At 37.3% G+C, this 14,629-nt stretch overlaps 1 protein-coding gene across 1 annotated transcript in view; it reads left to right on the top strand.

Annotated features, from left to right (window-relative positions):
- TUT4 (terminal uridylyl transferase 4) overlaps nt 1-14,629 on the top strand; it is a 43,834-nt gene that overhangs the window by 12,548 nt on the left and 16,657 nt on the right. The window contains exons 4-15 of the mRNA XM_033067134.1: nt 1,514-1,630; nt 3,512-3,689; nt 5,828-5,916; nt 6,771-6,822; nt 7,363-7,432; nt 8,332-8,458; nt 8,901-9,020; nt 9,401-9,622; nt 9,774-9,948; nt 11,299-12,044; nt 12,513-12,663; nt 13,212-13,298. Of these exons, the coding sequence (XP_032923025.1) occupies nt 1,514-1,630; nt 3,512-3,689; nt 5,828-5,916; nt 6,771-6,822; nt 7,363-7,432; nt 8,332-8,458; nt 8,901-9,020; nt 9,401-9,622; nt 9,774-9,948; nt 11,299-12,044; nt 12,513-12,663; nt 13,212-13,298 (2,134 nt within the window). The remainder of the gene's footprint in view (nt 1-1,513; nt 1,631-3,511; nt 3,690-5,827; nt 5,917-6,770; nt 6,823-7,362; nt 7,433-8,331; nt 8,459-8,900; nt 9,021-9,400; nt 9,623-9,773; nt 9,949-11,298; nt 12,045-12,512; nt 12,664-13,211; nt 13,299-14,629) is intronic.

Here is a 14,629-nt window from a genome sequence, read left to right on the forward strand (position 1 = left end):
TGAAAAATACTTTTTACTGCTGATACTCACTTTATTATAAAAGAATGGTAAAATATTTTTATCTGCTTCAGTCATCAAACATCAAATATTTGAATCTTCCCAGGTAGCTAGGTGTAACTGTCTATAAGTTGTTTTCCAAATGGATGTTTAATTTCATCATACTAGGTATCTGTCTTAGAGAAAATAGGAGTAAAGAGAATTAGTAATTAAAGCAATATTTAAATTGATATTTATTCTATAGTTGGTGAGTATCAGACTGGTTATTTTCCCAAAAGCAGGAGGTCAAACTCAGTAAGCTGTAAGTGGAAAAACTTGCCCAAATTTAACAGTGGTTTAGGTTCCATTTGGTAAGTCAGATTTGTTTAACTGATCTGTGGTCCACCTCAGTGTCTTAAAATGGTGTTCATTCATTGTTGTGTCGCTGTTTAAACATCTGGTGTTTTCAGTATACTTTTTGGGTTTAGTAAATATAGATGTATTAGAATTAGGATGAAAATGTTAAAGTAAATGTTAAAGTTTTTTTCTCTCCCAGTTACTGGAGAAGTCTAACAAGTCTGGAGAAAAACTAAAGTGGTTTTTTTTTTTGAACCCTTTTGTCTCTGCAGTGAGCTTTTCAAGAGGTTTTCACTCTCTGTAGCTGTGATCTGTTAGAGCAAGAATATACAATTGCAGGATGAGAAGGATAAAGTGGAGTATTTGGGAACAACCCCTTCTCTTTGCAGAGTCCTTTCTACCTTTTCATCCAGCAGGTCTTAATGGTTTCCTGGCTGAATAAACTCCCTGATATCCCCTCGTGGACCCTGGAAAACAGGTTCCCTTCTTCCCCATCATCTCTGGAGGTTTGGCTGCCTCTTGCAGACTTGGGGATCTCCCAGGCAGCCACTCTACATTTGTGTACTCCATCTCTGCCAACCTGTCTGTGAAAAACTTGCTTGTTCTGCAGGTGTCTCCAATTCTGAGCATCTCAGAGCATTCAGCAGAGTGGAATAGCATCCCAGGATCCCACCTGGGCCGAGCACAGGGATTAGGAAGGGGCTGTGTTGCCCCAGGCTGCCTGACCACACCCTTTGTGACAGGGCAGAGCCGCTGCCGTGTGACACAACAGCCGAGCTGTGGACGTGGCTGAGCTGGTGACATTTCCTCTTCAGAGAAAGGCGGGGGAGATGCTGAGATTTATCCAGTAATTAAAAGCTTCACCTGACAGGGGAATGGCTTGCTGGCCTTTAGGTCAGCCTTAAGAAGCATAAACTCTTCAGCCTTAATCTTACCTTACTAAATTTACTGAGAAGTGTAATATTCAAGTCATCTCACTTCCTTCCCTCGCTCTCCTCTCTTGCCATACAGATAAAAATCCATTTCTGCTTGTTTTTCGAGGATTGCTTAATGTTTGCAAATCACCTTGACATTAGAAGTGTTACATAATAGTTGAATGCAGTTTATTAATGAAAGAATTGAGTTTTCCAGGCACTACTGGTAGAAATATTTGTTTAATTCTATGGCAATTTTTCCTCAGCGCTCCCCAGAATACACGAACTGTCAGTATCTATGCAAGCTCTGCTTAGTCCACATTGAAAATATCCAGGGAGCCCACAAGCATATTAAGGAGAAACGTCACAAGAAAAATATAATGGTAAGTTAACCAGATTATGGCTATTTTTTCTTTCTTTTCCTCCTGTTTTTTAATTTTATTTTTAAAATTGATTTTTTTGTTGTTATATTATTTGTTTTCTTTGGTCATGTTCATTTAGGTGAAAGTTTGTGTGCTGAGCAGACATCCACAAATTTCTGTTTTCTATTTAAGAGGAAAGGCTTGATGATTTGTCCAGGCAGAGAGGAAAGGATATTTTGGTTATTGTTTCTGAATTAGTGTCTCTGAGTATTGGGCAGTTCATCATATTAGTACCAGAATGCAAGATAACTTGGGTGAGAAATATGTATACTACACATCATCATTCTGGGTTTATTAATGTGCTTAATATGAAAAACAGTTCTAAGGCTTACAGAGAGAAAACCAGTTCCCTTATCAGATACCACGGTGCTATGCTTTGCTCTAAAGAACTGTTACATGCAAGAAATCCAATAAAAGGTGCACAGATTTTCTTGGCCAGCTCATTTTTGTAAATGCTGATGAAGAGCTACAGATTCCTCACTATGTTGGATTTTGTGATTTAGGTGGTTAAAATTACTCTTTCTATAACCATTTCCCAAAATTCAATCAAATTACTTTCATATGTTTCCATGGATTTCTTGCCATACTTCTGCTTTTCATTAATGTTCTAATTCTAAAACACGTGCAAGTCATCACCTGGAAGACTCCAAATGCCATATGTTCATTACATCTCATTTTGACATTATGGTCAGTGATAATTTGTAAAGGATTCTGGTTCTCTCACTGTCTCCTGAATTGCATCGTGCTTAAATAAATGAGCCAGCCTGTGATTGATCTATAAACACTTTGTTACCATGCTTTTCATCGGGGCATGAAGATGAGAATTGAACCATGAGGTTTCTTTAGCACTGAGTGGAATTCTGGAGGACAGGGAGCAGTTTTAACACTTACCTCAGATAGCTTTATGTTGTGTGCAGCATCATGGTGATACATACCTGTGTGACTGTCTTAAATGTTATTTCACAAAATGCTCCTGTTTACAGCTCTGTGAGATACATGACAATCAAGTAAGCTCAGCAGCAGCTGTGGTTTCCCAACTCAAGAAAAATCCTAACATGGGGACATAAAAAACCCCCATATTACTTTAAAAATGCTCATATTCTTTCTTACACTGAATTTGTTCAGATAAGAACAGAAGAGTTGAGAGATGCAGCCTTAAATGAAACAAACATTTTCATACTGTACTGTCTTTTCTTAGTGCATATTTATTTTATGGTTGTTATTTATTTCAGTCATATCTTTCATGTAGTTGATGAATCCATGAAACAAGGGATTGTTGTCCTTAGTCCCCTGGATGGCTTGGGTCTCAAATGACTTGATGTATCTGACATGTTCTTGCTGTTGGATTGGGTGCACTAAATCCAGGACTTTCTGGCACCAGCTGTTTGAGCAGTAATGGGACTCAACTTAAAAACTTCCCTTGGAGCTGGGAATACTTTTTCTGCCTCTGATACCTTTCCTTCAAGTACAATCCACTCTGAAAAAATCCATGTGACTTTTCCAGCTCAGTTACTTTTATTATGTAGGAACAATTACAGGTTTTTATTTTCTTGGATTAATTTTGCTTCAGAATGTCAGAAAATGTAGTTCAGGAATGGAATAAAGAAGATTCCCTCTCCAGTTGCCAGCTGTGAGAGAGCATTCTGTTTTAAACACTGAGCATCTGCTCTCATTCCTGGGACAACACTATTGAATTTTTCAGTGGTACCAGGCAGAGTTCCTGCCATTGGAAGTGTGTGGTCAGGACACACACAGTGTGTTCCAATATCATACAGCAGTAAGAGATAGCCTTTTCCTCTTAAAATACCAGTTTTTTACTTCTATCATCCTCCCATTATTCAGGAAAAGCAAGAGGAAAACGAGCTGCGGGCGCTCCCACCGCCCTCATCGGCACAGTTGGCTGCTCTGAGTTTCACTCTCATCAAGGCAGCAAATGAACAAGGCATCTCAGATGAGGACTTCAGAATTCGGCAAGAAATTGTAAATGAGATGGAGAAAATTATTCAACAGCCCTTACCAGGTATTCATAGTACTCTCCATTTGCTTCAGGTGAAAATGTTTCATTATTTTTGCATATATTTTTGATTCTTCCATGAAGAGTGCATTTGGGGTTAAATTATTTTCATGTTGTACAGTATTAACATGTACAGACTTTTTAATACAGTTGATTTTAAAAGAATTAACGAATGTACAAAAAGGGGAAAATATGGTTGTGCTTATTTGTCCTTTCTGATGAGTTTATTGATCCTTTTTAAAGTGGTAGGATAACATAACTAGGATAATATTTGACATTTGCTTCTTTGCATTGATTTCCCATCAGCTCCTATAGCTAATACACTGGGAGTTTGAAATCAGATTTTTGGAGCTGCAGTGATGTTGACTTTGTGCTAACAGTGGTTTGGTGTTCAGTGCATCTGAACAGAAGAAAACATTAATCTTATTGCTAAAAAAAGTTTTAAATTTTTAATTTCATCTGTATGTTGGAATCAAGTGTTGTTCTATACAGTCCATTTGTTTCAGAAATACTTTTTTTCCCCTTTGTTCTTTAAAAATACAGCTGTAAGATTTTGTTATCTGCAGGATGATCAGCTTTAGTTTTAAGTGCTCTATGAAGTATCTACTTAAATGGAAGGTGCTGAATAGAGTAGAAGGGGTTTGTAGGGTGAAGGTTTGCTAATCTGTTTGCTCTATGATAAGTGGATCCTAGAGCAAATATCTGTTCTGGCACTCTAGGGAGTTTTCCACTGATAGTGGGAAGCATAAGACAAAGCTTCTTCACATAACATTTTTCCATAAATACTCAGAAAAATGATTGTTGCTTTGTCTGGCTAACTTGTTTGGACTGAGGAGCTTCTATTGAGGTGTAGGAGTAGTGGAAGGGGAGTCTGTAATAGTAAATGACAGTTTGTTATTTTCCTTTTCAAACCAGCTATGTTTTAGTGAATGTGTTTTCCTAAGTTGTAAATTTGGAAAAAATTATTTCATGCACTATGTAGAAAACATCTGATCTTCTGGCATGATTTTCTCTTGAGCTCACTTTAGAACTATGCAAAAATTCTTACTACTATGATAAGCCATTGGAAGAAATTGCAAATTACTATTATTATTATTAACCATACAGAGTTTCATTCTGAGAGAGCTGGTTTCTAAGCAGTGAAAATAGGCTTGAAGCTATGTATGTGTAGGATCTATTTTCTCTTTTAAGAGTAATTTTGTTGATGTTTCTGATGGAATGAATTTGGTCAGAACACACATAAAGGAAGACATAGAAAAAAACCCTCTTTGCTGTGAGGGTGGTTGAACACTGGCACAGGTTGACTGGAGAGTTTGTGGACTCTCCATCTGTGCAGATTTTCAAAACCCAACTGGACACAGTCTGGGCAACCTGCTCTGGGTGACACTGCTTGAGCAGGGTGTTGGATTTGGGAAGGATTGCAAACACTCTCATTTTTCAGCTGATTGAAGTATGGGAGACCCTAATTTCTATTACAGTAAAGTTTTCATCTACAAAAATTTCATCCTGAATTGAGATAAACTATTTTTTATGGAAAGAGATGCCATTTCTCATATCTTCCTAGTTAGTTTATGTGCAAAGATGCAGAACAAATCTAACTATTAACTAAAACATTGAATGGACACTGTACTCTGTGCCTTGGATTATATTGAAGTTTTGCTTTATATACATATTTTGTAGTGAACTGTGTGTTGGAACTTGCTGATGGAATCAACAGATTGGTGCCTCATACAAAAGTCTGTGAGGCAACAAAGAATTTTATAATTGGCTAAGTGCTGCAGTGAAATCAAGCTGTAGTTAGCAAAAGCTGTTACATAAAATCCTGCACTGAGATGGTGACAGTTATTGTTATTTCATATTTAATTTTATATTAAAAACAAACAGAACTAAAGCTGCATTGCAAAAAATCTTTAAAACAGCTTGGAAAATGTCGGACATTTGGTGGTTACAGTGTTTGAATTATTTGTTTTCCTGTGATGCTGTATTATGGAAATGCCTACCCTTCACAGGAGCCAGAAAGGGGTTCAGTGTTCATTAGTCTGGGAGTGCCACTTGTGAGGTGCAGTATCTAAAGCAAGGTATGGATCATCTACTAAAGAAAAAATGATTTTCTAACTGTTAAATAATTGTTCCTCTCTCTCCAGACTGTTCCCTGAGGATGTATGGCTCCTGTTTAACTAGATTTGCTTTTAAGACCAGCGATGTTAACATTGATATCAAATTCCCCCCTAAGGTGTGTAGACATTATCTTGTATTAACTAAGACTGGTTTTTAAATCAAGGACATCCACATTTATTTCTATTCCATTGCCTTCATCTTCTTTTGGGGCACATGCTGTTAGCATACCAGAAAGCATCTAATCTGTGATTTGATGTCAGCTGTGCTGTGGAGGAAGTTTTCATTCTCTTTAGATAACTTTAATTTTTGGGTGGGGTTTTTTTTGTTTTGTTTTACAACCTTATGTTAGGCTTTTTCTGAATTTATTTTTGAGTAAGCACTGAAGCAGTGTGAAAATAGTTGGCTTGGCTAAGTGTGCTTCTATTAGCTCATGATTCAGACTGTGAACTCTTGTAGGCTTTGATTCCCCACCACTTTAAAAATTTGGGATAAAAGTGACATTCTTTAGTTAATGAAGTTGTTGTTTCATGTTTAGTGTGTGATATTAGCAGCAATTCTTGATAGACACTCAATTGCTGCACTTGCATGTGCTTTAAAATGATGATCTTTAAAAACCCCTGGGAAAGTCCTGACATTAAATTATTTATTGCTGTCCATTTTTAGTAGTATACATTGACAATGAAATTGTTGAATATATGGCAAGTGCTTTTATTTATCCTGTTAATGCAGAACTAGAACAGAAGTGTTGACTAGAGCTGTAGGCTGAAGGAAAGCTGGCTGTGAGGTTTACTGGCACCTGTTTTCATGGTGTAGACAGGTACAGTTAATTTTTCATTAATACTGACACATTATTTCACATTTTTTGAAGGACACAGAGTTACTAGTTGTGCAACACAAGTAGTTTGAAATAAAATGTAAAATAAAATATTAGTCTCAATAATGCAACCTGCTCTAATTTTGTCACTGTAGATGAGTCAACCAGATGTTCTGATCCAGGTGCTTGAGATCTTGAAGAACAGTGGTGAGTTTTAGTTGCATCTCTTTTCTATTTAACATTCCATCTGCTGTGTAGCTGTTTTTATGCTCAGTTTTTCTGTAAACATAGAAGAATTGCTTGATTTTCAACCAAAGTATCTGGGCTGTTTTTATGAATGTGATTTTAATGAGAAGCTGCAGTAAGAGAATGGCAGCCCCATTAGTCCAGTTCAGGTTGCCAGAAGTTGGGGCAGTAGTGTCAGATGCCAGAGCAAAAAGTTTTAACCTTTTGTAGGATGAATTCTAAGCAGTAAACTCAAAAGCTGCTCTCCACTTGCACATGTACATGGGTGAGAGCTGTTCCAAGACTTCTAAAAATTGTAGTCTTGTGGTTCTGTCAGGAGCACAGCCTGGCTGTCTGATGTGGGTGATGAGCATCAAAAGTAACCAGAAAATATTGGTACTGCTTAGCTATGCAGCACTTAATTTGAGTTGTTCTGAAAAATCATGGCATAAATAAAATAATTTAAGAGACAGAATTGGGAGACTTTGAAACAAAGTGTGTTTTTTCTCCCTTGTTGCTAAGCTGTCTACTCAGATGTGGAGTCGGATTTCCATGCCAAAGTTCCTGTTGTCTTTTGCAAAGATGTGAAAAGGTATGTGTGACTGAAAAAAGTTTTTAATGAGCTACTGTGCTTGTTCATAGCAGCTGTTTGCCTGCACTCCTGACAAGAAGTATTACTGTCACATTCAGCTAACATTTGTATTAAAAGAAGAAAGCTCTTTTTTTTTTTTTTTTTTGTGCTACACAAAACTCACTGGGTGTAGGAATCTGACATTACTGTTCTTCTTTTAGTTAACTGGGGGAAAAGTAGAGTGGTTTTCAGTTATTTAAATTTTTTGCCAACAGTTTTAAGCCAAGGTTTTAAAAACATTTTGTAAGATACACTTTGCCAGAAAGGACACATCATCTGACAGTTTCAGTAAATTCCTAAGAACTAGCAGCCTCCAAAATGAAACATGATTTCTTGACTGTCCAGAGGTATGGACTGAAACTCTGGGGAAGTAAATGCAACAAGAGTGGGCTTATCTTTTCCTGTTTGTAGCAGAATAGAAAAAATTGTTCTGAGAAACTAAAGGAAAATTTTTAGATGAGCTGTTTTGTGGGTTGACCAACTCTTAATGTGCAGCAGGTCTGGAGTATTAATTGATTTATTAATTAAAGTGTTTGGAATGTAGATGATATATTGGCAATTGAATTGTGCAAGATCATGTAATTAAGTAATGGCAGAACTTAGAGCAAGTTCTTAATGCTATTCTGTACTTTCAGCTGTAATGAACTCCTGTAAGTTCTAGATGCAGTCAATAAGTTAATGGTAAAGAAAATGTAATTGTATTCTGTAGCTTTTTGTTAAAAAAACCCAGATTCTTGCATAGGGAGACGCTGATGGATGTTTTTATTACAGTGGGTGTGATGCCCCTCCTGCCCCTGCCCCAAGCATCATCTCTGTCACAAAGTGATAACCCTTCACCTGTTCTGCTTTTGTGATTGCAGTGGTTTGACATGTAAAGTAAGTGCTAGGAATGATGTGGCTTGCCTTACAACTGACCTGCTGGCTGCACTTGGTAAACTGGAGCCCGTCCTGATTCCCTTGGTTTTGGCTTTCCGCTACTGGGCTAGAGTAAGTTATTTAATTATCCTCAGCACTTGTTTTTAAGCACTGTGTACAATGTAGTGTATAATGTACCTTGAATATGGTTGTACAAAGGACTTTGTGCTTCACCCCACCTCCATACATGAGGTGCCACTGTATAATAACACATTTCAGAGTGGACTGAAATTCTAGATGGAAGCATAAATATGTCCCACAATCACAAAATGTGGTGAAAGTGGAAAGAATAATGTATGATAATGTGGTATTCATTAAGGCACTGTATGAAGTGCTGCAGTTTGTATTTTGTCTGTACATGGCATGGCATGAGCACTGCATTTTCTGAGATACACCATTTTGTATTTCACTCTCATGTGTTTCTCACATTTCTTTAGTATTTCTTGTTTTATATTAGATTGTAAACTAAAATTCTGGTGTTACATCAGAAAAGTAATTATGTCTTTTCTTACAGCTCTGTCACATTGACTGTCAGGCTGAAGGTGGAATTCCCTCATATTCCTTTGCCTTAATGGTGATATTTTTTCTTCAACAAAGAAAACCACGTATTTTACCGTCCTATTTGGGCAATTGGGTAAGTGATTTGGCAATATAGTAACTTCATTATTAAATCGTTGCATTATTTCTGTGTTCTGCAATCTCATAAAAATGCAGAATTTGATTGCCAAAGAAAATTATGAATAAAATCATTGATACTTAATGCTCACACAGATGATGCCTTGATGATTCTGAAGACTTTTTTAAAAGGCACTTGTAGCAGGCTGTATAGTTGTATCATCTGTGTTTTGGAGAAAAGGCAATTATTTTCTTCTTTATTTCTCTGAATTTCTGTCTCTGACATCTGTTACTCGTGAGGGGTGTGAATACCACAGTAGTCAGTGTTAGATTTGCTGAAAATTGTTGGTTTATGTATTATATACAGTCTTGTTTCAAAGCCACTTTAATTGTTGTTAGATTGAAGGCTTTGATTCGAAGAGGCCAGATGACCACCAGCTGAAGGGGGTGGAAGATGAAGAATTTGTAAGGTGGGAGTACAAACCACCCACAAATGGTGCAGCAAAAAACTCTGTTGGAGCAGAAAGCAAAGCTAAAGTTGAACAACAAAAAGGTGGTGGCAAGAAGGCAACAAGCTCAGAAGTGGACAACCAAAGCAGTGCGAAAGAGAAACATGGGATTGTAAGTCCTGGTTTTATTTAATTGAAAAACATTTGCTGTCTCTCATCGCTATTTTTTTATTTTCAAACATTGATGTTGGATGGAATCAGGACAAAAAAAGGGGGAATATCCATTATTATTGCAGTTGAGCACTTGTGTACATGTTTTTCAGTCTCTCTTAGCATTCAAAACCCCTCACCAAGTTTCACTGGGGCAACTGTGGTTGGAACTTTTGAAGTTTTACACACTGGAATTTGCTTTGGAGGAATATGTCATCAGCATACGGGTACAAGAGCTCTTAACCAGAGAGAATAAAAACTGGCCTAAGAGGCGAATAGCCATTGAAGGTAGGCTGATCCCTTCCCACTTCTGTAGTCACCCTGCATTAGCATCTTTATTTGCTTAACTTGCAAATCTGTTACAAGAATCTGGACAATAAGTTTTTAAATATGTATTTTGTCAGCTATTTAGTGTCTTTAAAGACAAGTTTTCTCTGTCTAAAAAGCAGGGAAACTTACAGAGCAATGTATGGCATTCTGAAATGACCTTAAGAATAGAGAAATTGGGTACTTGAGGAAGGCTAAGAAACCATATAAGGTGATACCTTATTATAAAAGCACAAATAATGACTTTTGAACACTTTCTAGAGATGTTGCTGAAGTGGCTTATCTGTAACACTTGAGGCGATGGAGAGGACAAAGAGAATCATACAGGCAGAGAATGAGGTACAGAGTTACACTGAAGGATGAGTCAATAAGGTGCAAGAAGAGTGAGAAGGAAAAATAGAACAGGAGAACAAGCAGTGAATTCTCAAGGCACAGGTTGAGTAGTAGATGTTGAGATCACTCCTGTGACTTTAATTTCCTCTCCCAATTCTTGTCTTCAATCACTTTTAGCTAGAGTTTAGAAAAAGTAGGGAAGTGTTTATTCAGCATGTGGGATGTAAAGTGATAGGATAAATCATTGAGGACGAAATGAGAAATAATTTAAAAAACAGATTGCATTCTGGTTCTGGCATGTACTTCATGTGCTGTTGTTGGGTTATTTGTGTTGTTGTTTACTTTATGGTTTTTTTTACTTCTCATTTTTGCCTTTTTTTTTGTTTTTGCTTTTTTTGCCCCAATATTAAGTTTGTAGCTGATGTTAGGAAGTAACAGAATCTCAGTTTGGTACTATCTTCCAGACAAACTTATAGCAACTATGCAGGAAAACGTGTTTGGTCTAGAAATCATTAGGAAGGACTAAGAATGGCTCCTATGGAGATTAGTTCATACAACCCTTACATCCTTAATGTCACTCTTAGACAAATTAATTTCTTAAGGGAAATTAGAATCCTTCAATGGAGGAGGAAAGGTTCTGGCAGGCCTCTATTTATTTTACCTTTGTATGTTTATTATAATTTCTAGTTTAGAAATTGGCCATAATATAATGGTGCAATATATCCGTGGCTTTCTTTTTGAATAGCAGAATTTAGAATTGTTTATGATACTCAGCCATTCATGGCTGCACGTGGGTATGTTTTGTATGGAAGAATGCTGAATAAACTTGTGGGTGTTTCATTCTCTAAGTATATCCAAATGCAATTCTGCATTATAATATACAAATCTCCCTAGCTGCCCTGTAATAACTTAGGGATTTCAGCTGGTTTGTGAAATGTAGAAGTTAAAGATTAATTATATTGTTCTTTTTCTTCCCAGATCCTTTTGCACTAAAGAGGAATGTTGCACGAAGTCTAAATAGCCAGATGGTATTTGAGTACATCCTGGAGCGATTTAGGACAGCATATAAATATTTTGCATGTCCACAAAGTAAAGATGGGATTAAATCCAAGCCAGATACCAAGAAAAAAGAAAAAGGGAAAATGAATAATAAGAAATCCACAAGATCAGAAGAACCTGTAGCAAACTGTTGCCTTCCACAAGGGGAAAATGTTGTAGATAAGGAAGCTATAGAAAGTGGATGTGACATACCAGAGAATGAAGTTGAATGTAATCAAGGGGTAGAAGCTGTAGCCAAAAGATGCACTTCCCACAGCACGGACTCTTTGCTACTTCCAACATTGGACTCTAGCTATGATGAAGACAAAGAAGAAGCTTTATCCCTTACTTCCAATGAATGCTGTGAATTAAAGGAAAAATCACCTAAAGAGAGGGATGATTTAGAAAGTTCAGTGTGTCTAAGTGAGGGTGAGCTCAGCCACCACCACTGTAACTGCAGTGCACATCAGCCTGATGACACCAATTCCAGTACTGAGTTTTCTGATGCTGAGAGCAGGCAGAGTTTGGGGACGGAGTCGTCTCCACAGACCAAGTGCACTGGTGCCCCAGCTACCTCAGCCAGCTGCAAAGCAGGGCTGGAAACCCAGGATCTCAAAGAGGAAGGCAGACTCTCAACAGAAGAAATGCATTATGTGTTTGATAAGTTTATTTTTACTTCAGGAAAGGTAAGCATTGCTGGTAATCTATTACTGAGCCATTACTTTTAAGTCATTAAATCTAAGGGTGGATGGATAGTGGGGTTCCCACAGTGATTGTTTCAGTCTGGGTTATGGGTGGGAGCTCTGGCCTTTATACCTGTTATTCAGCTGGAAACAGCACCCTGTGTGACATTTGGATTAAATGGTCTGTTTCCCTCATCTTAAGCTTTTTGATGTCCACACTGAAAAATATGGGTTTCTTTCTGGATATTTGTGGTGTATTTCTGCCTTTCCTCTTCTACTTTCTTGTAGATTTCCAGGTGCTTTTAGGCACTGTGGGAACTAAATGCAGCTTGGTGAGAGGTTCAGCTCTTTGTAGAGGCTCTGTTGTTAAATGTCATGTGTTAAATGTTCTTGGTTGCTTGGAAATGTTACGTCTGCTGAGCTGTGTTAAGTGCACAAATAGAATTTACCTTTTTTTTTCCCCCAAAAAAGCCACCAACTATAGTATGCAGCATCTGCAAACGGGATGGACATTCCAAAAATGATTGCCCAGAGGATTTCAAGAAAATTGATCTAAAACCACTACCACCAATGACAGACAGATTTCGGGAAATACTTGATATAGTGTGTAAAAGATGTTTTGGTAAGTTCAAAAAGTATTTGTACTCCACTATATACTGTGATCTGTAACCTGGAAGAATTAAAAATTCTAGGGTTAAATTATTTATTTATAATTATTCACAATTCAGTAGGAAGAAGCTCTTCCAGGTGCCCTAGGATACAAATGGATCAATATTTTAATTTTCAGATAATCCATGGCTGTGATAGCTTATAACAGATTTGAGAAACTGATGTTATGGGGGATTTTTCACTGGGTTTGTAAAGAGCTGCAGGTGTACCCAGGAATCAGGCTCTGGGCAAAACTGTTTTTGTGCTTATCAAATTCTATGGAATCTTTTGGGGGAGCTGTGGTGAGTTAACCTTGGCTGGATACCAGGTGCCCACCAGATTGAAAACTTAGATTTCTTGAAATAAAATCCTGAAGACTCTAATGATGTAAATAGAAAACCACAGATTTAAGAAGAGCAAACATAACAAAAAAACCCCCATCCAATCTTTTAATTAGCTAAAAAAAAATTCTTGAGGTGTTGAATGTCATGTCTGACTGTGCTTTAATTTGTTTTTATTTAGATGAATTATCCCCTCCTTTGTCTGAGCAACAAAACAGAGAACAAATACTGGCAAGTTTGGAGAGATTTATTCGAAAAGAGTATAATGGTATGTAACCTTAGGTAGTGATTCTTGAGAATGCTTTCTTCAGTCATGCTGTCCAGAACATAGAGATGTGGTTTGTCTCATTTTATTTGCCTTGCTTGAAGCAGGGGTGTCTCTTTTCCTTCCATTTGTGAAGCTGCATTGCAGACTTCAACATTGAACATCCCTTCATGCTATTCCATGGAAATGTCCCTGGAGTGGAGGAAGAGCTGCCAGAGTAGTAATGCAAGCACAGGACTGCTCCAGTCAGGCCAAGAAGAAAGTTTGGTTGGATTTAGTGTTAGCTTTGGTCATGGGCCAAGAACTTTTGTTGCCTAGCCACCAGTACTTGAGTATCTTAGAAATCTTACGAGTTTGTCTTCACATCCTTTATATAAAACAAGTAAAAGTGTTTTACTGCAGTGATGGAAGTCAAGGCACAGAGTGATTTTTTTGTAGGAGGTGTAGAACAGTGCTAGAGCCAGGTACCAAACTCCTGAGTTCCAGTCCATGGAAGGCCATTCTGCTGTAGCTGACCTGTCATCAGGGAATTGTGAATTCCATCCACTGGCTGTGCCTCCATTTACTGGCAGCAGCTGAGGATTGAGACCTCTTACAAAGCCTTGAAAGACTTAAGGTTTCTGATTCTTTTAAAGTTTAGGAAAAAAGGCTGTGAATAGGTGTTAGTTCTGTCTTCTTAACATTAATTTCAATTGAACAGATCAATATATTCTTTGCAGTTAGGAAAGAATTTGTTTTAACAACATAATTTCATCCAAGAATGAAAATACTTGGTCATATTGTGTTTCAAACAAAAATGTAAACAAAGCAATTGGGAAAGAATGTTCCATAAAGTATTGTAATCTTACTGCTTGTGTCTTCTTGAAGAGTATGTTATGATTGCAAAAACTCATTGACCATATTTACCTAGTCATAGGAAAAATATGCAACCTAGATAAACTCTGAATGGGACCAGAAATATTACTTTGACTACCTTAGGAGTAGCTCTGTCTTATCTGTGGGGTACAGCTGTAGTGGAGACTGGGTTTGCATATTACTTTGATTTATTAAAAGCAGGAAAGTACAATTGCATACCACAAAACATTGCACCACATTTAGAGATGCCATTTAATGATTATAGTAATTGTAATGTACTTCAGTCATTAAAAATGACATTTAAGAAGTCTTTATCCTGCCTTTCTTTCTGTAAATAATTTCTGAAGTGTTGTACTTCCTCCCTTATCAAATCTGAGGTTTTTGAAGTGACGGGGTAAGCTCTCTTTAAGCTCATTTTTATGGGCACCTGCACAGCACAGTTAAGCAATATTTAATACTAAGCACTTACCATTCAACTG

The sequence above is a fragment of the Catharus ustulatus genome, chromosome 9 (assembly GCF_009819885.2).
Source record: "Catharus ustulatus isolate bCatUst1 chromosome 9, bCatUst1.pri.v2, whole genome shotgun sequence".
NCBI classification, from domain to species: domain Eukaryota; kingdom Metazoa; phylum Chordata; class Aves; order Passeriformes; family Turdidae; genus Catharus; species Catharus ustulatus.